The sequence below is a fragment of the Camelina sativa genome, chromosome 5 (assembly GCF_030686135.1).
Source record: "Camelina sativa cultivar CO46 ecotype springtype chromosome 5, ASM3068613v1".
NCBI classification, from domain to species: Eukaryota; Viridiplantae; Streptophyta; class Magnoliopsida; order Brassicales; family Brassicaceae; genus Camelina; species Camelina sativa.
The window spans coordinates 34,343,372-34,371,337 of NC_141884.1; the positions used below are offsets into that span (position 1 = coordinate 34,343,372).

Consider the following 27,966-nt stretch of genomic DNA (forward strand, 5'->3'; position numbering starts at 1 on the left):
AAAAAATCGTTTGTCTAGAGTTTGTGTAGAAGTTGCCTAAATTCTAGTAATTTAGTAAGCCGTATAGTGATTATGGTGATGTTTTTTTTTCTCTTAATTGATGTTAAAAATTGAGTACATAATTTACTTAAAAGATTCCTACGTTATTCTACATCATCTCTATCATAACCTAAACAGAATTTTTATTGTTTTCCTCGTGTTCAATAACTTCTTGGATTTATCAAAAAGAATAATATACTATGATACTATGATATATCACAAAGGTAAATCAATGTCATATAATTTATCGAATAGAGATCTAGCGGATCATTCTCGTAGTGACATCCAAATAGATTATATCTTTAGATTAGATACATCAAGATTCCATTAAGAAGAAAAAAAAGATCACAGTGTAATTAATATATAATTAGTGTTATATTTAGTCAAAGATTGCAGAATCAACAAAGACGATCACAAAAAAAATAACCTTATTTCAAATTCGAAGTGAGACTGAACATTCCTTTCCCACAACGTGCAACACAATCTCATCGCATGCCAAGTTTCAAAAGATACCTCATAATCTTCTTTGATATCAATACATAAACCCATTTTATTTGGGTCAAATCAAATGATCATTATTAGTTCTCTTTCTTTGCCATGATAAAAATTAGTCGGTAATTACTTTAGTCCCCCAATTAGTGTACCAACAACCATACTAATCAATCAATAAAATTTTAAAACTTAAAATCCTAATCCTTCCACTACTACATAATTTGCCGACTGTTTTCTCAGACCTTTACTTGTTTAGGTTTTGCCCGATCCAAGAGATTTAAGAACTACAAACTTTTATTTTATTGCTTTGCTAAATACCTTGCTCATATTCTTGGAAGGCATTTTTTGCGTTATATATTTTTGTTATCATGTAATATACGGATAATGACACAAATACTAGGCTACTACATATATTGCATTTAATCGTATTTTTAAAAACTTTTAACTCAGGAAAAACCTCTTGAATGTATCAAGAAGAGTCATACAGTATACAGTGTGTTGATGATTAACCCACAAAAGTGATCCATGTGACTAAGTATTTTATATATATATTTATATTAGTGAAGTTGCTTCTTCTCTGGTCAAAAGAAAAATAAAGCTATGTGAATAAGAGATACAGAATATGATTGTTGAAAAAAAAAACTGAAGTAAATATTGGACTTTTTGTGTGTGAGATTTCCCTCCCTATCATTACGATTCAATCTTTACTTATAGCGAGTTATACATTTGAACCAATTACGATCATGTACAAGAAAAAAATTGTGTAGTTAAAGCAGGTTTAAGAAACGAATACCTAATTGCAGGTGAATCTAATATAAGAACAGTTGCGAGAATTTGAAAGAGAAGAGAATGGGGTCTTTTTCATATATATAACGATATTTTAGCAATAAAAGCCAGCATTTTGTGGTCTGATGTGTGATTAACTAAGGTTATATAATGTTTACACAAGTGTAGAGTACTTCACAAACTAAGTTAAGCTACGTTTTTATAGGTCCTCAACCCTTTTTCTCTTCCACCAAATGTTATTCAGTCCCGCGAGTTTTGCATCAGCTCGAACCACTGCAAAAACAACAACAGAAGTTGTCAGATTTTAAGTAATGTATTTGACATTGTTTTCCCTTTCTCCCTGAAAAAACAAAACAGAGAATGGGATGGTGAAAAGTTACCTGTCTCAACACATCACCAAGTGTTCTGGGTAGTGCTTCAATGTCTTTTAGCACAATGTAGTATGGGAAGGGGAAGGAATCTAAGTAACACTTCTTATAAGGTCTCATTTCACTATCAAATCCATAGTCCTGATCAGAGAAAAAAACAGAAAGAAAACAAATGGCAGTTTTTAGCATCTTGACAACTTCTAATTTCAATCTTACAGATGAGTAAGAATATAGCAAGCAATGGAATGGGACATACCTTTAAATCCATAACAGATTGCTCAGCGTCATCGAGAAGCAGATATACCACCATACGTTTCTTCTGTAGAAAGCCTCTGACGGATCGTTTCAATCTCTCCCGCTCATGGAATTTCCCATCGCCGATGATTAGTACAAGCTGTTGAAGCGGGTTGCTACCGTAAGACTGTCGTCTTGTGCTGGCCAAATTCTCGAGCATATCATTCATGTTTCTCAGCAGATTGACAACTGGTTGATCTTCAATGAGATTTTCTTGGTTAAATGTTAAACCTGAGATCATCTGGCATCACAAAAACGAGAAAAGAGGTGTTTTGTAAGTAATCAGAAGACAATTCACAGTGCAACACATGGGAAATAAAAGATTTGAGGTCACTAACCTTAATGCCGGATTCTGTGGTGAAAGACTGACCAAAATCATGTAACATCTTTATGCTCCCTTGCTTCCCGAAACTTGCAACAGCCACACTTCCCATCTCAAGCTGTGACATAGCTCGGCACACAGTTGCCAAAGCTCTAATTGCAAAATCACCACATCCACTTTCTGACATGCTACGCGAATCATCCACAGCAATAACAACTTGGTAATCACGCTTGTTTGGTTTCGTCCTCCTCAACCAGATTTTATCTTTCCGATAGTGACTTGCTATGTACGGAATAACCTTTTTCATGTTTATCCTTTTACCCGTTCTGTAGTCACCACTGAGCTTGCTAGCAAGCGTGGGTTCTAAGACAAGGCGTAGTTGCTCAGCCAGTTCCTGAGATGGTTTTGCAGTAAGCAATTCACATTTCCTCCAAAGAATAACAGCATTATTTTTGGCATCTGGATTTTCCTGATTATCCTGATTGCTTTCCGAATCATTATCAGTCAATTGCATCCGGTCCAGATTATATGCATCATCCCCCAAGAAAGTGTTGTCAACAGAGACCACAGAATCCATTCTGCTGTAACCATCACCAGAATTATGAAAAGGCGAGTTCTCTTGGTGGGTCCTGTCTGTCTCTGGTTTTTGGACCTGTTCAGTGATGCTATTACTGATCAATGGTTTCGATCGGCTAGCAGGTTTGTTTTCGGGGTTCAAGTCATCAATATCCATTGGAGAGACTTCATCCTGATTACCTGCGAGTTTTTCTTCTTCGGATTCCCCTTCTCTCATATCTGTGTTCACTTGCTCAGGCAACGCAGGTCCTAGAGCTTGGGAAGTTCCTGGATCAAACTGAGACGCAAATCCATATTCACCAGCATTAGGGTCTTCCATCTCATTTTCAGCCTCTTGATTTTCTCCAAGGTCTGAGGAGACTCTAACTCTTTCTTTCCACTCCTTCAATGCATCACCAACATTCCTATAAGGATTCACCTTGGTTTGTTGAGCAGTAGATGACCGGTTTTGAGGAAATTCCATCTTTGGTATGTTGTCCGTCAATGTCTCACCACTAGCCAAGCTAGACATCATGAGGTTCATCTCAGTGTTACTCCCTGAAGGCACATCCATTGAATCCGTGAGTTCATCTGTAACATCTGTAGCAGACAAATTTTCTTGTGGTGCTGTACTTCCTGCACCCAACACATTAGATCCATGGGGATTTTGTGAACCAGACTCTACGCCAGAATTATTATCATTACGGAAGTTCGGTTTTTTCATGTCTTCTGACATAACTTCTTTTCCTTCTATTGGTTCTGTTTCTGGTTTCTGTTCAAGATCATTGTCAGGTTCTTCTTTTTGAGGTGATCCACACACATCTTCAGCCCCATCCTCCATTTTTTCCTCAGCTGGCACTTGAATTTCTTGATCATTTTCACCTTCTTCAGGAAGATTTTGATCTTCTGGACAAGGTTCGTCCTGCTGATCTCCATCTTCCTTTTCGACCTCCTCTGTTTCATCAATCTCCATGTCATCGTCGACCTGTTCATTGCCCACATCAGGAGTTAGTCCCGGCGGATCTGCAAGTGCTTCTTCCTTGGTCTGGATTTTATCTTCTAAACATTCTGTATCACTAACACTATCCTGATCCACATCCTCATCTTTTCCTTCTCCCGGGTTGTCGGACTCCTCAGGCTCATCGGCAGTATCAACACCATCATCCTTAGCTCTTAGCTCCCTTGATCTCGTGTCCTTGTCGACTATCGACGGTCCAGATTCATTCTTCTCATTCAAGTTTTCTTCTTCATCCTCTTCCTCCTTGTTCCATGGCTTTTCATCAGCCTTTTCAGCATCAGATCCCGCATCTCCTATTGCAGAGTCCAACTGCTCATCCTCACTTTCCTCGTTCTCCTTGTCTTCTTCTTCATCCTCGCTGACGCTGTATTCTTTGCCATCAAAATCATCACTCATCTCAATGCCTTTGTTTTTTCCCAGCACATCATCTGGAGTATCTTGCTCTTTCTCTTCCTCTTCCTGCAGAGACAACGAAAGAAAACTATATTGGTAAAAATCCCATGCAAAAATTCAAGATGAGTGGGATAAGGAAAACGACGATATAAACCTTTTTGTCTGTGCCACGCAGTTGATCTTCATCTTCTATTTGGTCACTTACATCTTTCGCCCCCACGCCATCTCCCATACCAGTACCTTCTGCAGCTTCTGATTTGTCAGCTTTAGAACCATCATCTTCATCATTTTTAGAGATGCCATATCCGTTTGTAAATAGATCGGCAAGAACACTTGCAAGAACATGGGTTATCAATGACACCTACAGACCAAAGAAAAAAGTACCAAATAATTGTAAAATATCCAGTAAACGAAGTCATGATGTTGGTACTATTGTCTCGACAGCAGGTGAGCAAATGCCGAGATCTCGTCACACTAATTAAGATGCTTGACATTAAAGAGGTCGTTGAAACATAATATATCCAATTAACAGGATCAGTGTAGAGCCCAGGCGAGTATATTGTCCTGAATGCCTCTCAAAGAACAACATAAGATAAAAACATACCGTTTTACTTATCGCCAAAAACTCTTTGAGGTAACAATCCCCGAAACTCAATAAAAGATCCAAAAATGCTTGAAGTTGCTTCAGCTGGTCTCCAACACAAGCTGAAAGGACACCTGACGAGTTCAACAGTTGTCCCTGTGAAGAAACAGCCTCAGATCAACTCACGCTTGAAAATAAAAGGAAATAGCATCCCCAAAATTCAAAAGACAATCCAACTTACGATGGAACCAAATGTTTCTGACAGCAGTTTACATAGGTTATCAAGGTTCAGGTCATTTTCTGCCTTCTTAACCAGATCATCCCATGTAGTAATATTCCCTTCCGCTTCCTGTGAAACACTTCCGTCTTTATACGTGCAAAGCTTTCCAATCACATCCTTGACATTTGCAAATATACTTGAAAGATTTTCTTCAAGGAAAAATTGTTCCTTCGGTTCCATTCCAGTTGGTAGGTCTCCCACGTTAAGCAAACAGTTCAGATTTCCAGCCAGCAATTTCCCCTGCATTAAGTACATTTCTTCAATCAGACTCTAAGGACCCTAAACACAATCTATTTACTAGGCTAGCATCTGAAAAAAGGTAAACAGAATCCACAAAGCTTGGATAAAGACAGGAATACCTCTTTAAACACAGAGGAAAATTGTCTGAGAAGTACTTCTCTAGCATAACTTTTTTCATTTTCTTCACAGAAAGTCGAAATTTGATTCTCAAGGTCTGTAAGTTGATCAAAGTTCTGGCGTAGCAGCTGCACCATATGCTGTGTGACAAACTGATTAAGACAGCTACTTGGTGTGACGATATAACCGTTGCAATCAAGTAGAAGCCTATCCAGTGAAGCCTGATGACAAAGACATATTAAGACTCCTGCAAAAGAAAATCGAAAAAAAAAACAGACAAGAAAGATTTGCACCTTCGAAGTTTGAGCGATGGGAATTAGCTTTTCTATAAAGTTGAGCAAACACTGTGATGAGGTTTTGACAGCTTGACAGGAGTCCAGGTGTGTACTTGCAACTGTTCTCAGTAAGGCCGACTCCTCAAGAAGCATCGCAGTAATGTTATCAAAGAGTTGCTGTCATATCACAAAAAAAAAAAGTAACAGCTTAACCGAGTGTTAATGCAGCAGACGTTTAAATGCGCATCATTCAAGTTAGAAAGCTTCAGTACCTTCTGTAGCCACAAACAATTAAAGATGGCATGCTGATTTGTGGGAAAACTGAACACAGAATTATCCTTCTCATCCACACCAATTGAATCCCCCAGTAATTTTGCTAAAGACAAAACATACTGGCGAAAGCGGTTTAGAAGTCCAGCAAAGCCATAAGCAGATTTTCTTTGCTGCCGTTGTATTTCCACAAGATGGTTGAGAAATGAGACTGACCGCTTAACCTGTTCACATAGGATATTTAGTGCGAGGACTCTAAAAATTTAAAACAACTGGTTTAAAAATGAGACTCAGAAAAGCCCAGATTACAAGCTCCAAAGTCTACCTGCTCAGATGTAACATCCGAGTGTTTTCGGTCAATATTCAGCATTAGTTGCACTGAAGCCAAGCTCTTAAAATAAAACTCATTCGCCACCCTCCACTCAACTAATGAATTCTCCTTGTTTTCCTCTTCTACTGCCTTGGAAGAATGCATGCTACTTTTGGTATGTGTTAACAGCAACAGATGCTTTGGATCATATGCTGGCTGATATAGCAACCCTTTAAAGTGATTTGACATCTATAAAAGAAGATCATCAGAGAATATACATTTGATCAATAATTAAAGTATAAATAGAAATATAAACAGAAATATCGACAAGCAATAATATACCTCTACATTTTCAAACTTGTGTTTCTGCAAACCACTTTTTTCTAATAACTTGAGAAGTTCAATCAGGGCCCTCTTCTTTGCACCATCTCTGTCACTGTTTCTCCATAGATGTGAACAGCCAGCTACGGTTTCACCAATCTCAGAAACTGTACTCCACAGAGTTTTCCAATCACCCTGATAGACAGGGGAAGAAAACTGATGCTCTGCAAAGATATTATGCACGCTTAAGAATATGTGGACTCCCCAAAGATAAAGCAAAACGATGAAATAGAACCAAGAGTAAATGGAGCTAGTGTACAAACGAACCTTCACCCGTCAGCAATGTTTTAAAGTGCATTTCTTGGTGGAACCTTCCTACCGATTCCTTTAATTTATCCCACCAGAGAGCATACCAAGAAGACCTAACAAGAAAAGTAGCATAAATGATGGAGACTTCAGCTTCCATATACTTCTAACAATGCATGCAGACAGGTACAGGATGCAAATGTATACCTGTCATTCAATTGTTCTGCACCTAAAGCACTAACTAGAACATCGATCCTCATGTCAGATGCTCCATTCAAAAGATCCGGACATAGTAGAGGGAGAAATTGAGCTCGCTCCTTCGCTAGGTCTGGCCTACCAAGCATTACAGGGACCCGCAGCATGTCCTGCTCAAGAAAAAAGATGCCATTTAGAAAACTCTGAAATCAGGTTCTGTCATTTCAACTTAAGGCAACAGATTATAACTTACAGTAAATTTCCCAATGAGTTTCTTGACCTTCTGCCTGGTTCTCTTAGTGGTCTCATTGGACAAATAATTATCTGGCCTCTCCCACCGACAAAGTTTTAGAACCTCCTTTAACTCAGCTTCAACATTTTTTCTATTCAACTCTAACTGCTCCATTACACTGGTAAGAGAAATTTAAATTGAGAACACTACTGTGACAAACCAATCTTGAAATGATAAACTCCAGACAGAACTGGAAAAGAGCTTACACAGGCAGGAACTGAATATAGAATCCAAAAATATTGTAGCAAATTTCCAACTTCCTCTTGTGTGAATCACTGTTAAAAAAAGCGCGAGTTAAAGCAAAAGACAAACACAGTTGAGTTAGAATTCAACTGGAGGGGCAACCAACTGTGATAATGAAGTAAATAATACTGAAGCCCCTTTAAATCCTTCAAGAATAAAACCGAAGAGGAATCAGGCGATTATTCATACAAAGCTAACCTTGAATACATTCCCAACGAGCTACCCAGACTTAATTGAAGAAGGAAGCAAAAGAGAAGCTGAAGACGTCTCTTAAATTCACCAACATTTGACGTTTCAATGAACTCCACCAAACTGCAGCAAAGATATCTTTTAGATGACCAAATACTTGCAAGAATGAATGTAATGTTGTGGTGCCCACCTTTCAGAAATGGACTCGTTTTCATGTGCTGAAATTTCAACACCATCTTTCTGAAACAGAACTGAATACAAAGGAAGCCACAACTGCAACGAAAAATAAGTGTTACCATTAACAGTCCTTTTGTTCATAACAACAATTTTTTCTAACTATACCGACCTTCCTAGCGTTTAGTTCATACTGATCCTGAACTTCATCAAGCAGTGTAGGCCAACGCTCAAATTCCACCTTCTGCCAAGAGCTTGCGAGGGAAATAATTGGCTCCAAAAGATCTGTAGGATACACAAAAGAAGAACACAATGTAACACCTAATATTGGTATTACTGAGAGAGGCCATAATCACCCAAGTGTACAAAGATTAAAATCCATACCAGAGATGGGCAATTTACATCCCTCTTCCTGCAACTTGTGAACCTTGCAGAGCAGAAATTGCAATCCTGAAAGAGCCTTCACAAACAATGGCAAACAAGAGCATAATGGTTCAGTAAATTAATGCTTATGATGAACCAACAAAATATAAGATCAAACAGTGACGGCAATGCCCAGCCATTTCCGTGGGTATAAAGTTGCCATTGCATTAATACTTTCCATAACATTGTTACCACAGAGTTGCTTAGTTACGAACTGATCAGCATCTTTTGTTACTGAATTGAGTATATAAATAAATAGTATTACCTTTGCCAGAGGAGTACTTGACGGAATATCCAAGAGCATCCGAAGTACATCAGAAAGCTTCTGAAGACCAGAATGGTCCTCCCGTTCTTGCAAGAGCGAATTAATTCTCAGTTGAAAAGCAGTGAGAAACTTGACCATTTTCCCCAGCTCAGGACCATCGAAGTCCTGTAAAAGACACAGTCAGAACAAAGCCGGACGTAAAATTAAGAGCAGATGAAATACTTCAGGAAGTAAAAGCTTTGCAGACCTTATAAAAGTTATATTTACTGGCAGACTGATAGTTTGAAGTGAAGGTTTTTTTGTTCTCCAAGCAAAGACGAAGAAGGTGTTCTGGAACAAGTTTTGCATCCAAACTCGATGTAAATAAACCCCTTAGCCCTGGAATCAAGATATAATCCAGTAACAAAATTAACAAAAGATGTTAACAACGTTAAACAATAAAGACAAATAGTGTCAATTGGCCACCTTTGATCATGTGGACTCCAAGTTCATAGGAATCAGTAAATGAATCCAGCCTTCCACTGTCAGTAATACATAATCTTCCAGACTGAATAGAATAAATTGTCGTGTCAGATATAATGGAATTGTAACGGGACCTGATGCAACAATTGCAGATTTGAATATTGCTTCCAGTACCTTTTCAGGAAGATCACAGAAACCAAATAACTCGTTATGTGTGCTATAAATATTATCCAGATGCTCCTGTATCAAGTTCCAGTCATCCTCCAAATTTTCCTCATCCTGGTCCATATGTGTCTGTGGAGGGCAAAACAAAAACATAAGCGATAAACAAGAGAATTTACAATTTTTGGTCGAACATAGGACTTAAGAGTTTACCATTTCCTTCATATCATCATCAGCCAGATACTCTTGCCACTCTGAGAAACTATCATTTGGGAAATATTTGCCAAGGGCAGATATATCTACTTCCATGACATTCTCAATTTTGAAGTCTCGGGAACGGAATTTGTACAGCCCAGAAAGATTATCAGCCTTTGTTTTTGATTGTAACTTCATCTCCATCCAAATTCTCGCCAATTCAAAATATATTTTATCCAGTAACTGCGAATCGAACTCTTGTGACATTAGATAACTTATATTAACGTATTCAAATGCGTACAAATAAGCAATATTTTTACCTCAAAAGAAGCTTCATCCATTAGCCCAGCGTTTGCAACAAATTGCAAAACACGAGCATGCAGGTTTTTATATAGAGCAACTTTTAGTTGCAATTCAGATGCCTACAATAATCAACCAAAACATAAAGAATAGATGAATAGATTTCAAGATTTTGACAATCTTTCCATTATGTGAACGGGAATCATAACTCTAAAATTGGAAATTATATGAAACATTACTTTTCTTGTATCTTCGGCACTTGAGACAGAGATAAGTTTGTGCAGCAAGCCAACATCCAAACCTAAGGACTTGGCACGAGAATCGGCACCATGAGAAAGGTGCAGAGGTGGCAAACATTCGATGTAGGTAGTTGAAGCTAAGGAGGACCCCCTCGGAAATTTCATTAAGGCATAAACAGTTTCCTGCCAGGCGGATGAAGGAATTAGATTATACAACACGAAATGACAAATTCAAACATTTATGAAAAAAAAAAGAAGAGGTAAAGTACCATGACTGAGTCAACCATGTCTATGCCAAATTTGTTGAGAAGTTTTCCCAAGAGAGCCCCAGATACAAAGAGTGATAAACCCAATTTCATCTCATATACTGAAACTTGGATTGGCTGAGTTATATCAACATATTCGGAATAGTCACTGGACAGCCGATCAATAAAAGATGTTGCTGTCTCCTGCAGAATCCAAAGATTATAAATGAAGCCACTAAAAAACAATTGATAGTCATGAGGGAATACAATTGACAGTCATGAGGAGAAACATACCTGCCAGTTGAAAACCTGCTCAACAGTCTGATTCCAATCAAGCATTTCAATCTCGTTGACGAGACTTATGGGACGTGTGAGAAAGCCAGCAAACTCATCCAGCGCTCTTCTTAAATCATGGTACTTTTTAGGATCAGACCGAAAAATAACCTGTTTCAGAAGGGGTAAATAAGGTGAACATGGAGAAATTAGATACGTCACATACTTATCACACAGCCAAGAGGGAAAAAAGGTACAGTAGCTGCTATATACCTTTCTTTGCAATCGTTTATGCTCAGTTTTGAGCTTATATAATGTACGTTCACTTTTTGCGTCACTGTTTTCAGAATAAAGTATTCCAGACAAATACTCGCATTCTCCCCGGACCTGGTAATAAATTGATATAGGCCAATCAACAAAACAAACACAGACAATATGCAACTGCTATTGTGAATCTACATAATGCGAAAGAGCAACCACCTTGATGTTTAGCTCAAGCGATGAAATTTTCTCTTCTAGTTCTAACAGCTTGCAAGTTATCTTCATTGCGGGATCTATAACATCTAAGCTATTTAAAAGATGGAAGCGTAGTCCTCCAAGATAAAGCCACGCCAAGCCAAGATTGGAGTAGAATTCTACAAAAGTTGAGGATAAAGCTGTAAAAAATAATTACAACAGTCGAGGAAGGTTTACCTTGTCAGGACTCAAACTATTACAGTTTATATATAGACTATAGATAACAGTTAATTTAGAAGAGATGCACTTGATGTAACCAAGGTTTTTTTGATCATTCAAAAAGAAAAAAGAAAAAAAAACTATATATAACAGTACCATTTGATGCGCACTCAGAATAAAGATATTTAGCTAGTGGTCCGACAAATGAGTGAGTAACGGATTTTAATTTCTCATGGCTTGATGTGCCAATCAGTGAGATGAGAGACCGTATGCCATCCACCTGCATAGAAGAAAGAGAAGCGTAAACTGATGTAGATATGATCAAAAAGAACCTAAACTGTTGAGAAGATTCCAATCTTTTTTACAGGAAAGAGGAAAAGAAGAATTGAAGATATAACTTTTAGAATCATACCATGTTCTGCTTCTTCTCAATTGCAAAAAATGCAGACTTAATTGCCATATACATTTCTGGCTCAAATGACTTTTGGTGCGCATATATCATCTACAAAGGTTGAAATTAAGATTAAAAGATTGCACAGTAGGCAAAAAAAAAAAAAATAGACTAATCAAATTTATCACAATTTCAGTACCTGTTGGAAAAGGGAACGTGCTATTGGCATTAAAGAAGCAGGCATCTCCTGAGAGGGTTGTGAACTTTTCCATAGATGTCTTGAAGCAGAAAAAAGTTTCATTGATTGAACAGAGTAATCCTTAACAGAAAATACATTTTCCCTGCATAAAACATTAATAAAAAGGAGCTTTATCATATGGTTGATGGAACCACAGTTTCCATCATCTAACATTTTTAGTATTATCCTGGAGAGCAAGCATTGCAGTCTTGGTACAATGTATCAATGTGGCATATGAATGTTAGAAATATCAAACTGCAAGCAAAAGTATTCAACGTGTAACAAAACAAAATAAAGAGATCTCTTACAGAATCTGAGCAACAGTAGCTGTTTTCACAGGCTGAATCAGCATAGAAGGTGACAGAAACCGGCAGTTGTCAGTGTCTGAGATATTCTGTAGGCCCCAGGAACATTGAAAGAAAGATGTTATAAATTGAGCAATCTAAGTAATGTTGTGAATAGAAGTTATATAGTTTAGTATCTAATACCATGAGACCGATTTGACTATTTTTCCACAAAAAAGAATGCCACCAGTACCACATCTCGAGAACAAAACTTGTAATTTTAGCGTCCACTGCAACATAGCCAAAATTAATCAGCCAGTTCACCTAAGTACATAGAAAAATAATGGAATATCCAACTTTGCTTACCTCCTAGTTGAGAGGCACGTGCATCAATTGCCCACATGATTTTTTGATGAGCTACAAGAGTCTGTGGAGGCCTTGATGAGGATAAAGAATATTCGATACTCGGTTTAAGCAGTTTTCGAATGTCCACAAAATCCTTCAACTCAAAAAAGCAAGTCTTAAAGAGTAGTTTCACATACATGTTTTACCCACTAAATAACATAAGATTAAAAAAAAAAAAAAAGCAGATTCCAACTTCCACTAACCTGATGTTCAGTAGGTTGAGCCACCAAGAGGTGCTGAAGTGCACCAAGTAACTCTACATCTAAAGAACAACTTTCACTGCTAGCTATAAAACATATTTCCACCCAACTGCTGAAGCCAGACTTTGTAGCCACAATTTCAGGGCTAAAACCGCAGCAGCTGGCAGATTTATTTTCAGTATTCTCATTCTCACTGAAACCCATTCTATCCTCAAGTCTCTTCTTCTCTAGTTTAAGCCTCTCCAAAAACGTCTGAAGATGATGATTAATTGTGAGTACAAATCGAGATATCTCATTAGTCATTACACATAGCATAATAAAGAAAACAAACCTGGTAGATCTCATCAAGCTGAACAGCAGCTACATAATCTACATCATCTTCGTCAGCAATGTATGATGAAATGCAAAGACCTGCATATTTTGGACGACGTAAGTAGAGAAATACAACAATATGAATCACATAACAATCAGACAATCAGAAAAAAGTGGGTTTCCTTTCAGCTTAGACTTTTAATAATTTTCTTAAGCTAGTTGTTCACAAATTCCAAAAGTATAACAAACAATCACTATGTCTCGGTATGCTATACAGTCAATGAATTCTAATTCAGTTTCATATAGTTCTACATTAAACCACAACAGTCAATTAAGCCTTGGTTGAAGACAACAATATATGTAGGGTTCAGAACATATTGATTTATCTAGGTTTTACTGTACCTGTATTAAAGAAGCTACGTAAAAAGAAACAAAGATGAGCAAATAAACATTAGGGATAATTACCTTCCAAGGCAAGCCGACATAATTCAGGGCCAGAAAATGCAATGGCTTTGGTAAGATGATTATCTGCCAACACGCAACAACTATCAGACAAGAGTTGAAGTTGTTTAACAAATCAAACGTGTAGTATCGAAACGTTTCAGATATCAGACCTTGTTCATCCGATTCTGATTTCAGTGGCCAAACTGTGCTGCAGAGCCGTAGAAATTCCTGCTGCTTATGGAACAACTCTGCAGATATAGGCAAGGAAGGATGCCCCCCATAAGCCCATAGCAAAGACTTTTCCGGGTGACCATGCAAGACTATATTGTTAATATTTTTGCTTTCCTCCTACAGAAGAAAGGCAATGATATTATTGAGCAACCAGTATGATAATTTTAGAAAAAGAAAATGGAATAAATGAAAGTTAGGCTTACCAGAACCACTTGAACTTCTTCAGGAAAAGAACTGTGCATCTTTTTTATAGCTTTTATCAGTGACCAAAAGGAAAACAATAGATACTCATCTGAAGATGAGACCAAACAAGACCAAAAGAATGAATGTTTTTCAATAACTTCGGTGTACAACTGAATCAACACACTGAACGAAGGTGCTCCAACAATTTCGCGAAGAATTTTTTTCTCCAGTGCGCAAAGCGAATCCAAAAACCGAGTAAAGGAGGCTACATGGGTGTGGTTGTTGTTGCTCTCTGCAAGCCACTGCTGATAGGAAAGCCGAAGAACGCCAATTGAGTTAAGAGACTCAAAAAGGGATTCACTGTAAGGTTTTGAGTGGTCATTTGATGCAGCTACATCAATCAATTTGGAGGACAACATAGGAATTGGAACAGCATCTGGATCCAATTTGCAGAGGGATTTCAGATTTTTCCGACAACTAGATATATGCTTCCAAATTGGATGCTTAAACTCATCATTCAACATACTGAGAAAACACAGAAAAAACGGACAGTATTGTTGTAGTCTAGAACCAAACCAACTAAACCATGCAAGATAGAGTTGAATATCCTCTTCGGTTGCCTGTTCTATTGTCCAGTTGGCAGCAAATAATAGCATTTTTGTGGGCAAATCATCTTCAAATTTTGCTGCATTCGGTGCACAGCTTGACCCAATTAAAGCTTTAGGAAACAAGACTTTTTTTAACCTCCAAGAATCAATCGTATAAATAATTCTTGGTTCCTCAGCAGCCAACTTCATATCTCTCAATTTGACATTGTAGCTTACTTTAGACTGATGTGATGCATAGTGAGCTCCTAAGAACTCCAGATACATGCAATTCTGTCTAACTGTTGTTTCTCTCGAGTACCATGTCAAGTCTCTCAAGTTGAAAGGCTTTGGCCATCCTCCAGGCAGGCACAGACCCCCACCAATAAATGAATCAAGCTCAGAATGTTCAACATCTGACAAATATGTATCACGCACAAAATCAACAACTTCTTTTCCATCACCTACCCCAAGCGAGGAGAGATAGATGTGTTCCCAACTTAGCTGTAAGCTCCACAGAAGTTGATTGCCATTCATGAGCAACAGTTGGAAGAGGTGAACCCACTGTTCAAGCTCAAGATATGTTATCCGTACACCAAATATTTGACCATTTACCCATGCATGAACATGTGCTTTCGCCATGGAAGAAACCAGCTTATAACCTGGTATACCTGACAGAGCAAGAAACCTTTCCACACCTTTCAATACAAGCTCTTCACAGTTTGAGCCTTCCTCATTGAGCTGCCAATGTGGCCCCATCATAAATACCTCAACGCCTCTATTCCTCATTGCTCTTGATACTTCCCCAAATTTTGGATTTACAGACAGGAACAAACGAAAGTTTGGGTGTGGAACAACAGTGACAGGTTCACCATTAATAATCCCACATTCATTTATAGTGATCGATCCACACGGTTCCACCAAAGAGTTGATCCTATCGAGTACCTGAAATTTAAGTTAATGACGGATATTAGCTACAAGGGAAATTAACGAAATTGTTTCCAACTGGTATCAAATTTTGCATGCAAACCCATGCGAGATTATAATATTACCGTCGGATTGCAGAGATTAGCATTTTTGAGGACAACCCACTCTCCTTTCTCTATTGCTTTTATCAGCATTCCTGTCACCCATTCAAACTTTGTAGACTGCTTTTTCACATGAGTTTGCAGCTGCAATATCGTCTTCAAGATTTGGTCCAGATACTTTTTTGACCAACTAACGGGTAAAACACCTTCCTCCAAGACCTGTTGCAGATTTTTTACAATGTCTTCTAATTCAGAGAGTGTTTTAGAATCGTTCAAGAAGAATGAAGGGTTCTCCACGAGAGAGGAATCAATCTTGTTTAAATAGGAAAGCCAACTCGAAACTAAGGTACTCCTATTGTTCAAAAGGGCTTCCTGAGAAGACTGTGATAACAAACTGTTATACTCATCGACAAGATGTTCAACTCTAGTAACCACCAATCTGAAATTACGGAAGGCATTGTACTGCTCAAAGCATCCGAGTAGATCAGAGCTGTCAGTCGCAGACGAAAGATTTATTTCATTAAGAGGAAATCCTGTTAACTGAGCCAATATTCTGATTACCGAAGTCTTTCCAGATGACGATGGTCCAACTAGGATGCACAGCCATTGATTCTGCACACAGTGTGCAACAGCTTCCAGATTTTGACGGATTTCAGGCAGAATCTTCAACTTCTCACCGGCAATATTAGACTGAGTCAAATTTCGTTTAATGGCAGCAGTTCCAACAACTAAGTACCCAGGATTTAGCTGAACCCGAGGATAGGGATTTATAGAAGGGTTTTTATCAAAAATAGCCTTGTAGATACTCAGAACTTCTTTACGGTCAGTTGCAGTACGCATTCTTTGAACATACAGAACATTGAGAAAGCTTTCAACTTCTAAGTCATGTATTGCCTCTGGAACGACACATAACTCAAATTAGTCTAAGCAACTGTCACCTGGAAAATGCTATTATGAAAATTTTATATAAATCTAGCTACTACCTTGCATAAACTGGCATGATCTGATCACATCGCGTAGATTGAATTCCCATGGTGAGCCATCCTGACCAAACTTTCGATGTAGCATAGTACCATCATGTAACTGTCTGTTAAGAGCAATAAACTTTGAAAGCAATGGACTAGGAATAGATGGGTAAAGTGAGCGACAGATGAAGAGGTAGTCATCTTCCACTAACTCGTCCACATAAACCTGAAAACATTTGAGGCGGATTAGATGAAATTTTCATTTGGAAGTATAATAAAAATTAGACATCATGAGCATCCATGACCATAAAGCGAACAGTGGAACATACTTTTGTAAATCGGTTAAGGAAAGACTTGGGAAGACCTTTCCTGCCACCACCTTGAGAAGAAGGATTCTGACATGCAAAAACTCTAAATGTTGGAGGGCATTCAAAGGTACAGCCAAGTTCTGGGATGAAGACTTGAGCACGATGATCCAGAATCGCATTCAAACCCTGGAAAGATATATATTCTTAATAACACTTGCCAGAATAAAAAATGTGGAAAGGTAACAGAATTTAACATGTTCTACCGCAAGAAAAGTTTTACTGAAATATATTTAGTGGCTTGTTGCTCACCTCTAGAACAGATTGTGGCGCAAGGTTCAGTTCATCTAACAAAACCCAAGAGCCTTCTTTTAGAGCCTGTCGAAATTACATAATTAAGGGTCTGCAATTTTTTAATTGATACATACTTTAACATCAAATTATCTTTAACCTGCAAGAGAATTCCATCAGACCACGCAAACTTCATGTCCTCATCGCTTTCAACAGGTAAATCTGATCCCAGCAAATCCATCATGTCAGTCTGCATCAGAAGAACCGAAGTTATAGTACCCAACAGACGCCCAACAGACGAAGTAGCATACACAGTATTGATGCATGGTGAAGAAATCGAACCTGCTCCGATAGATTTATGCGCACAACCTTGTGGCCAGAATATTTTCCCAACGCCAATATCAGACTTGTTTTTCCAACACCAGGGCTACCTTCTAATAAAACTGCAACAGTAAAATACTTCAATATTAAAGCCAAACATCAATCTCCAATAACTACCATGATAACCAAATTTAATGAGACATACTTGGTTTTGACAGCTGCATTGCACGCAATACTCTCAAGACATTCCTGTGGGTGGTTGGTGCTAAAAACTCGAAACCACCAATCTCAGGATTTTCATCACCTGACCAGGTAAGTTGTAGGTTCCAAACAAAATATCATAAATGTCTATAATCATGTTTGCTATACTTCGACAATATAGACATAACCTTTGCTAACCTTTGCTTATAAAAAAAGGATCAATGCCAAACATGTCCTCATGTCGAACACTATTACTTTCTTCACAAATTGTTTTGGTATCACCCCAGCCATATAGCTCCATTCGTGAAAGCTCCAAAGGGAGTGTATCGCTACCAAAAAACTGAACCAGAAAAGTCAAGTGAACGAGCATCACTATTAATTGGAGAACTGAACACAGTATAAGTAACACGGTTTAAGAATTTAAAGATGCTAAGAAAACGTTTTCGACCTATAGCAGAACAGAACTGCTTTACTAGAATATTGTTTTACACTGATGAGGAAAAAGAGAATTCCTAGCTCCCACCATTTCATAAATATACGGAAAAACTGCTAGATAATAAAACCAAATAATGAAAACCTCTGAGAGTTAAAAAGAGTAATACTTTAAACACATGGCTAGAAATGTTGAATCTAACCAAAAAAAAAAACAGAATTCAAAATAACCCACTAGAAAAATCTTGGCGAGTTGTGTTTTCAAAACACAACATAAGTGAAGCGACACATTGTGATATCAAGATGGAATTTACCTGAAGTTGTTGTAAAAGAAAAGCGAAGCATTTTTCTCTCAGATCCTGACCATCTCTTCCAGAGAAACCAGTTCCTGAAAACATAAAATTAAAATAGGTGAACAAATACACTCGGGGTAAAAAAATATAGAAGCATTACCACTCTGACTCAGTTAATGAATATGAAAACGAGTACATAACATTGTTTGTATGTACAAGTGTTCCCGCCATTGGCATGAGTTTAGATTACAAAGATCTATATCGCAAACGATCTAGGTAGGCCTATTTATTTATTTAGATGTTACACATATTCCAGTGTACTTATATTCATTACATCAAAGATAACTGTAGATGACAAAGGCATGTGATAGAGCAATCAATCTAAGAAGCGGCTAGAGAACATAAAGAATATGTTTTAAGGGAACACCAGGCAATAATCATCTTTCTGTAGGGATGTGAGGGATTCACTATAGCCTAAGCTAGAATTAAACACCCAGCCACAGATATCAATGACTAATCATATTGACAAATTCAAAAGTCAGCTTGTTCATACAAAAATGCAATCAAATAAACAGAAAGCTCCCCAGAGCAGATAAAACTTGGCTACAGAAGGGAAGAATAAGAGTTGAATAAGTGAGTATAGCAATCAATCTTCACAAATATAATTTAGAATTTGGGAAAGACCTACCAAGACTTAGACCATCAAGTAACACTAGAAATGCTCCATGAAGAATAGCATATGCTGGTCCTATACTTTCATTTATCATGTTGACAAACGCAACCCAGGAGAGGAGATCTCTGACAGTAAGAGTTCTCCCAGTCTGCAACCTGTTGAACCACTGTAGCAAAGAAAACTAAACTGAATCTATGTACAAAAAATATAATACAGTATTATTAAATAATATCACGTATCATTGACAAGATTATAAATGATAATTACAAAGCGCATAACATTTTGTGCCTGACGTGAGAGGAAAGAGATGTATGGAGTACTCAAAAGCAAAGCAATCAAATTGATTTCCAACAGCACAAATATGTGGTCGTGTTCATGTTGGTTAACCTCAACCCATTTCTTACTTTTAGGGTTACAGAATTTAAGGACATAAGATTGAGTAAAAGGATAGGGAAACTACCTCCCAGAAGTTGATAATGGGATCTACAATATTAGATTCCTTGGAACCGGAAAGGCTACGAAACAAGAATATCAGGAATTAGCAACAAGATAACTATTGGCAAGTATCCTTTTGAGCAATTCAAGGAGAACACATACCAAGAAAAGGCAATACTTCTGAGCTCCTCAGTATCTGTAATAGGAGGGACCCATATCTCAGTAAACCGATTGCGAAGGGCAGGTGACAATTCCTTCTTTCCATAATCACCACCCGGGTTCATGGTGGCAAGAACAAAAAATTGTTCATGAGCTACAACGTCCTCCAAGACGGGACCACCTTTCTCAGCTAAGGACTACAAAGATAAAGTGAAAATAATAATAAGATATGAGAGGAAAATTAGACAGACATAAAAAATTCTACGAAGAGAAAGAAAACCAGCGTGTAGAGCTGATGCAAATGATAAGGAGTGGCTAGCTGATGGACATGAAAGCAGTGAACCAATACTCACCAATTTCCTGTCTGTCTCCAACACACTATTCATTCTTTCTAATACACTGTCATCAGCCAAAGATATCTCATCCACAAGAACGATATTTCCAGCTCTCATCGCTTCCACAAGGGGCCCATCTTGCCAAACAAAAATTGAACTCCACTTTTGATACAGCATCACCATATTGTTCCTTATCTTCTCAAGAACATCAACATTCTGTGGTGTGACGGCCGCTCCTATGACTGAATCATTTTTGTATTTCTCCAGAGCTGCCTCTATTAATTTGATCAACAATTCAGCTCCACTAATATCTGCACAAATACCCTGTACATGACATGTTCAAGAAAATATAGTATCAACGTTAAAAGAAAGACGGGTGAAATACCAACATCAATGGTGGGTATTAGGATACTAACAATATTTTGGCCAGAAGGCGCCAATGCCTGAGAGAGCTCCAACTGTTTGACTTGATTCTCGTATTCAGTGACTAATTTTGATCTGTCTCTCACAGGAAAGAATCCCTAAGAAAGAGGCTGACATTAGAAATTGTAAATGAAAGAAGTAACAGTGTAGCATTGGAGTTCGGAAATATAAGATGAAAAAAAGATAAGCCTACACCAAGGAAATCAGATGTTTCTGTGTATTGATGACAGTTAAGGATGTGCAATCTTTTCTTCTTTAAGTCGCTTAGTATTTGGCAGATTGTTGTTTTGCCTCCTCCAGTGTCACCAACAAGAAGAACAGGCTCGTGCAGTTCATAAGAACGGTTGATGAGAAAAAATAGTCTCCGCATACTTTGAGTCCATGTGAATTTTCTGTTTTGTCTATATAAAAATTGAAAATAATAGCACCATAAAATTTAAATCAGACTGTTCAAGGATTAAACAAACAAGCTCGAAAAAAATGATTCAATTATAGAAAAATTAGGAGGGGAAAGGAATTTACATGGAATCCAAACTTGGAAGCTCCTGGGGTAAGACAACAAAGGCAAAAAACAAAAAATACAGAAACCATTATTTATATCAGAATAATGTAAGAAATAGCAAAACTTTGTACTGATTGAGCAAAACTTTGTAAAACTTAATAATAATGCAGTAAGACCAACAGCTTCCTACAAAAATAATCTACAGAATGAAGGTAAGTGGCTCTATATGTGTAAAACAACAGATCAAGAACAAGCAATTTTCATGAAACAGGCAGTTCACAATTGATATATAAAGTTAAAAGACCTACAATATAAACAAATTTCAGGAAACCTAAAATGAACTAGTTCCAAGAAGAAAAGACAACTTAGCTAGATGCATGACATGCTGTTACATCAATTATCTGAAAATAATTTTGATAAACCTTTCAAACTAGACAACATAACTTACCATTTTGTACAAATCATCTTTGGTAAGACTGACACGGAAATGTCTCTCCAGCACCTCTTGAACAACTACCTTCTCAGTGTCATCACGCAGCCTCTCTGCAAGAATATAATACCCTTCTCTGGCTAGTTCTTCATAAGATATACCGTCTCTATAAGTCCTGGAACGATATGCCCACCGGAATAAATCTCTTGGAGTTATATATCCATGTTTTCCAGCAAAAGCTTTGCTAGTCTGCCTACTGCGCTGCAGGTCTTTCATCACTTCAACCATTTTCGAAGCATGACTGTTTGGAATAATACACTTCCTAGAAAGAATTTCAGTCAGTTCATCTTCTGGAATTTCATCAACATGAATCTCCACAAACCGATTGCGAAAAGCTCGGGACAGTATTTTTCGTCCACCATATAAAGTTGGAGGGTTCTGCGTAGCGAAGAGCATAAAATTAGGATGCGCTGAGATTGTTTCACTCAGCTCAGGCACAAAAAGCTCCCTATTGTCATCAAGCAGTCTGTTTAGTGCCTCTAAGACATCAGATGGAGCCAAATTAAGTTCATCTAATACAATCCAATGCCCACCCCTGACAGCCTTCACCAACGCTCCTTCGTGAAATACAAGCTTCCCTGAAGAATCAGTCATATAGGAACCTAAATACTCTTGGATATCAGTCTGCTCATGATTATTGATTCGAACAAATTTGTTTCCACTTATTGCTGCAAGATATTTGACAAGGCTTGTTTTTCCACTGGATGTTGGTCCTTGTAAGAGAACAGGATATCTTTTAATAAAAATGGCATGCGCCAAATGATTGAGATGCTCTATTATACTCTTCGTCTGAACATAACTCTCAACAAACTTATCAGAACTGCCTCTTAATTCTCCCAAGTATCTTTGAAGTGGTTGGCTTCGGATATTTCCCCCAGAGATACGTTTTATTATTGGTTCCATGATCTTAGCACTGGAAGCATCCAATAGGGAGAGAAAAAACATGGAAAATCCATCGTATAATGCTTTCTGAAATCCACCAATACCTTCTGCTTTTATCGCATATTCTAGCGCACGGTAAAGAGACCTTAAGCTATACTGTGGCTTCTGATTAGCACCATCTTGTAAGGTTTCTTCAGATAACCTTTTAGCTTCTTTGTAAAAGCAAACGATGCTGCCAACTAACTTACTGTCCGATTCACGTCCACCTAAAAATCGCCTCACGAATATCTCCAGGTCAGCATCAGATAAGTTCTCATCCACAGCATACTCTGTAAATCTGCTTCGGAAGGAGAATGGCAAGTCTCGCTTACCAGCATCTGTGGCTGGATTCATACAGGCAAACAAACGGAAATTCAAATGTCTGGGAATGCCCATTACATCCCCTCTCTCAGCTAAACAAAGTGATCCCCTCGCTCCTTCAAGAACACCAATTAGCCTGCCCAATATCTCCGGTGGGGCTAAGTTCACTTCATCTAGTAAGACCCAATGCCCCTCCCTGAGGGCAGTCACAAACGCACCTTCAACAAAGGTAAAAACCATTCCACCTGAAGATATCTGGTGATGAATCTTCTTCACTTTCTTCGACAGATGCTGCGCCCAGTTTACAATCTCTTCGGGTTTCTTTCTCTTTCTACCAGACATTTCTTCCCTAAATTTACCTTCAATGCCATCAGTAGCTTCCATTAACCGTTCCAAAAAATTATCCCACTTCTTGGCTCTAAAAGGTTTTTGCACATATTTCATAATCTTTGCATCATCCTGGATACCAAAAAAGAAGAGGAATAATTACTCGAGCAACATGCTAAATTTCTTCCAAAACATATCTCGTTAAGAATGAGTGCAGGTGGAAATCAATGCGTGACTAAGTTTGAAATGTAAAGCTACCTTAATCTTCGAACCTCTTGCCAATTCATTGAATTCATTGTACAGCATTGTGCACATAATCTTTGCATCAATAGGCTTAAAACCTCCCAATAGATCAACTATATCACTTTGCTGGCTCAAATTCTGCAGAAAAGTAAAATAGAAATTATAGAAAACACTACGATAACTAAAAGAATAAACTAGAAATTATTGAAAACCACTATGATAACTACTACAAAAATCTATGTCAAAACATACCAAAACAGTGAGTTTCTGTCCGATCCAGTGTGCAAGATTTTGAACTAGTGTTGTTTTCCCAGTCCCTGTTTCTCCTACTAAGAGAACTGGCTCGTTGTACTCGACAGAGCGAGCTATTTTCTCAAGTAACCGTGTAGATGTGCTTGTTTCAACAAACCTAGACCGATCATGTGACTGGAAAACAAAAGTAGATCAACAAGAGGCTGTAATAGATAGATAACTGTATCAGGAAGAAGGAGATGCTTATAAACTAACCGCAGTTTGACCAAGTGGAAGAGAAACTCTGCCAATTTTTAGAATCCCAGAATATTCCTGCAGTTCATTGAATTATTAGAAAACAATCTCAAAGCATCAAGCTAAGACATTGGGTTCAAGGATCTAAGATACCTGAATTGGGGGCTTATGCTGAGATTCTGGAACGGCGACATTCCAAATGTTAGCCACAATGTTACTTACTGTCACTCGGTTTTTACTTGACATATAAGACGCAGAGAATATATCAGCTGCCTGAGGAAAAAGCACAAATGGCAAATTTAATAAAGAAATATTAAAATAAGAGACTAATCCAAGCAAACTGTAAAGAAACAGACCTCCTGAAAAATTGCCTGGCCATCGAAGGAGGACAGGCCATGAACCCGCTCACACCACTTGAGCAGATCTCTGGAAACGATGACCATTTAGAAAGAATAGAATGACCAATCATTAATAAGAAGAATTCTCAAACATAGATATATGCCTACCTCAGTGAAAATCTACTTGGAGAACTGAAAGTAGCTGAGTTTTCAGTTGTTGAACCAGAATACTGGGGACGAAGAGCAGAGTTGACAGTTTCAAATGTTTCTGCAAAGATGGAATAGTTTCACAGTTAGTACAGATTCCATGTGTAGAGGCGTATGTGCAAGAGGAACTTACCAATAAGTTTCTCTGCAACAGGAACCAGGTTTTGATACCGAGCACTCAGGATACTTTGCAAGCTTTCACGATCTGGTGGATATACAACAATTCTCCTCCATAAAGGACTTAACGAATTTCCAGCTACATCCAAGATAATCAGACATAAAAATAATAAGGTTTCTTGAACTGAATCTAATTTGCAAATAGTAAAAGATGGGTTTTTCTCAGGCTCTAATGCAACGTAATAATACAGATAGTACCTCATAAGAGATTTAGTGTTGCAAACATCAATAAAATTGGATATTTAATCTATCATGCACTTTGAGCTAGATTGGTTAGGCAAATTGGCCATGTTAATCAATCCTTATATCAGCTTTGTTAATTAGGAAAAATAGCCAGCATGAATATTCATTACAACAGCAGTTAATTGAGCCTCTAATCCCACTGGCATTTGATTTGATGCTTCAAGCAATAAAATCCATACAAGTTTCAGGTTTCAAGCTAATCATACGAAAATACCCTTCAACCTATGTTGCAACCACGTCACCCTTAGATGACATTAAATGTAGCAAGATCATAGTTATCATGCCCTTCGAAATGCTGAATCGTTCTATTGCGAAAATAAGCCAACGAAAATGAAACAGTTAGGCTGTCAAACCAATCAGTGTCTGCAAGACATACCTTCCCTGATGTGTGACACACTACATTCGGGTGTTGATATAGTTGAAAACAGTTGGAAACTCTCCGCTATCCGTATCTCCTGCAAGCAGATTTAAAGTTAAGAAGCTCTGAAACTTGAATAAATCTCACAAGGAAACAATACAAGTACCTACAACAGGAGTTATTCAAAAGGTGTGGGTCCTACAATATTCCCCCATATAGGATAAGTAATGGAGCAGCAAAAAGAGTGTTTACCTCTCCTTGACTGGTCAAGAATGTGCCTGACCCTCCCAGCAAAGGTGACAAGACGAGGGGAACATCTGATGGAGCTTTGTCTATGTCTTCAAGAACCACCCAGAAACCATTCATAATCGCCTGCCAAGATGGAAAACACAAAAAATATTGACGCAATTGTAGGAGGATGGATAAAAAAAATAGGCTGCCATCTGAATTTAATTACACAAACCTGGGTAAGTGACCCAGGCTGCCATTTGAATTCGCCAGGTTGATCGGTACACACATAAGTGCCAACCAACGTTTTCCCATCAAGTTGATCATCCATGTGGATAAACACAACTATCAAAATTAAAAGAGGCAAAAAAAACAATATATAGTGAGAAATAATTTAGTTTAAGGCCTTAATTTTAACAGTGGAAACATAGTATGCACAGCATCATCTCCAGATAGTTATTTTTCCCTTCCAGTAACGTAAAAAGTTGCTTGAACCTAGCCAACTAAAAAATTATTTGAGACCAATATACGTAGATATTAAAATTATAACATACCATGGTTACCACTTTCATCAGCCAACTTCCTAATGAGGGCAGACTTTCCAGATCCCGAGGGACCATACAGAAGAACAGGTCGCTTTTGACTAACAGCCAATGAGACCATTTCAAAAGATTTCTCCACCCTAGAGTGGATTTCAAATGGTTCAGAGAAAGATTTGACATCCCTGAATTGAAGAGAAAGGTGGAATTCAACCCGAATAAGAGAAAATTAACATTAAGTACAAGTGGCATAAGTGTTGAAATTTATTTCGAAAGAAACATAAAGAGAACAGACCAGGTGTCCAGCCTCCGAATCTTCATCAATGGCTCATTTGTTTCTGAACCTGCTGATTGTCGTTTGTGAATCCCAGGTACAAGTGTGTTAAATTGTTGCAAAGACTTCACAGCTGTGTATGTAGGCAATTGAATGTATAATCCAGCCTTTTCTATTTCTATATCCTGAAAAAATTCCTCCCAGCTGAATGTATCAAAGAAAATAAATCCTTAGAAACAAAACTTCATACGAAAAGTGAACTAAAAATCTTGAGTATAGCTAAAACTGGATTACCGTAGCAAGCACGAAAGTGCTTCTTCCACTTCAAAACCAAAACATCCAGCTACTCTGTCACTGCATCTTAAAACAAGAGAAAGAATTTGAATCCCACACCACAAAGCGTCTCGATGCTTTTCCGAGAAATGCCTTTTTTGTCTAGGACATTCTGAGAGCCGTTTCATGGAGTCCAGGTAACAAGACCAATCCCACAACTTAGAGAAAATCTCAGGTCTAATGACGAGAAAACGATATGATACACGAAGACAAAGCAAGTACGCAGCTGTAGCCTGATTCAGGGAAAAAAATAATCAATGTAACTGGGCCAAAGACTAGGAGTAGATAAGAATAACAACAATGTCATATACTTCACATATGTTGCTCTGACATCAGTAAACGTCAAAATATAACAACCATACCTCCATGTGCAACTGATAAATTGTTTCTTTCACAAGAATTCGCTGGTATGGTGGTGGAGCTTCCTTAAAATAATTTAGAATAGACCTACAAATTTAAGAAATCTTCTGTTAGTAGACTAGTGTCGAGCTGTTTTTATTAAACCAAAGTAACTTCTTTTCACATTTCTCAGCTTTATCGCTGGTTCACATGACTGATCTCATCTTATATACTCTTTCTAGCTTCAAAAACATAGGCGATAAAGTAAATAGTCATCTTACCCTAGCAAAGACGAATTCAAATGAAGTGCACGACTGAAGGCCAAGCAAGCACACTCATGAAGCTCCAACCTTTGTCCACGCCGAACATAAAATTCGATCACACTAGTACCCTCCTTCATGGCATTATCCAAAACTGATGACACATCGTCTGAGTAGTCAGTGCTTGACTTTAGATCACCCACTAGATGAAGAGTAGCCACCACTTTATCTACAACCCTTCTTATAATAGGAAGGAAGCAATGAACCAACGGAATTGTACACTCCGGGTGAAGAAACACATCCGACAAAGCATGAATCACCTCTTTGTTAACCACCACTTCTCCTCCCTAAACAAACCCATAAAGACAAAAAAAAAAAAAAAAATTGTTCAAAACAAACTGAAACCCACCTTGGGGTAACGTTTGATTAACAATTACAAGACTTTACCTTGCTGAGAACCGAACTGAAAAATGGAAAAGCTGCCACCTTGGGGCAACGTTCAGAAAAAGTCTCCAAGGCAAGTTTAAGGTTGAAACTCCCATCAATAGCCATCGATACCTGTTAATAGATGAAACCACAGACACTAAAAGTAGGGTTTCTAGGCAACCCAGGGATTAATTTTGACACAAACACAAAACAAAGGGGAAAATTTAGGTTTAATCGTGCCTACACTCAAATCCTCCGAAGACGATGGGAACTTGAAATCGACACAAGAGCTGGAAAGGAAGTACCTTTAGAAGCAAATCTTACGTTTTGAGAGAACGGAAGCTGTGGAGAGAGATTGGGAGGATGAGGGACGAAGAGAACGCGGCGCAGTCACAGGTTTAAGGGTTTAAGCTAAGCGCCTTTTTAAGGTTTTTGTTGCAGTCAAAAAGGCGGTTTGGGTTTTAGCCTTTTAGGAGAGAGTCGGAAAAAATGGTAAGAATAATTACAAAATGAACCCTTT

General features: G+C 38.0%; 1 protein-coding gene across 1 annotated transcript; it reads right to left on the reverse strand.

Moving 5' to 3' along the window:
- Nucleotides 1-1,371: 1,371 nt before the first annotated feature.
- On the reverse strand, nt 1,372-27,966 carry LOC104787716 (midasin). The gene is made up of 75 exons (XM_087451046.1): nt 27,468-27,966; nt 27,042-27,367; nt 26,784-26,868; nt 26,383-26,654; nt 26,110-26,292; nt 25,830-25,999; nt 25,511-25,620; nt 25,300-25,419; nt 25,066-25,144; nt 24,403-24,525; nt 24,231-24,330; nt 24,081-24,150; nt 23,878-23,997; nt 23,746-23,802; nt 23,491-23,664; nt 23,254-23,376; nt 21,385-23,127; nt 20,957-20,979; nt 20,628-20,835; nt 20,428-20,532; nt 20,030-20,335; nt 19,680-19,873; nt 19,543-19,597; nt 19,098-19,248; nt 18,431-18,504; nt 17,883-18,024; nt 17,689-17,787; nt 17,505-17,605; nt 17,323-17,412; nt 17,184-17,249; nt 16,896-17,060; nt 16,585-16,792; nt 15,626-16,497; nt 14,010-15,518; nt 13,746-13,923; nt 13,597-13,659; nt 13,151-13,230; nt 12,823-13,071; nt 12,581-12,713; nt 12,419-12,504; nt 12,239-12,324; nt 11,892-12,033; nt 11,714-11,803; nt 11,458-11,581; nt 11,107-11,261; nt 10,900-11,013; nt 10,648-10,797; nt 10,378-10,557; nt 10,109-10,291; nt 9,890-9,991; nt 9,588-9,812; nt 9,387-9,506; nt 9,216-9,297; nt 8,998-9,128; nt 8,751-8,915; nt 8,447-8,522; nt 8,235-8,347; nt 8,079-8,161; nt 7,898-8,011; nt 7,663-7,731; nt 7,418-7,574; nt 7,177-7,334; nt 6,991-7,085; nt 6,685-6,887; nt 6,358-6,591; nt 6,035-6,256; nt 5,781-5,939; nt 5,490-5,708; nt 5,092-5,370; nt 4,872-5,006; nt 4,422-4,628; nt 2,318-4,333; nt 1,942-2,220; nt 1,698-1,826; nt 1,372-1,590 (listed from the first exon to the last, which is right to left on the reverse strand). Exons 1-75 carry the CDS (start codon nt 27,570-27,572, stop codon nt 1,558-1,560), a joined length of 16,146 nt encoding a protein of 5,381 aa, XP_087307172.1. The 5' UTR covers nt 27,573-27,966; the 3' UTR covers nt 1,372-1,557.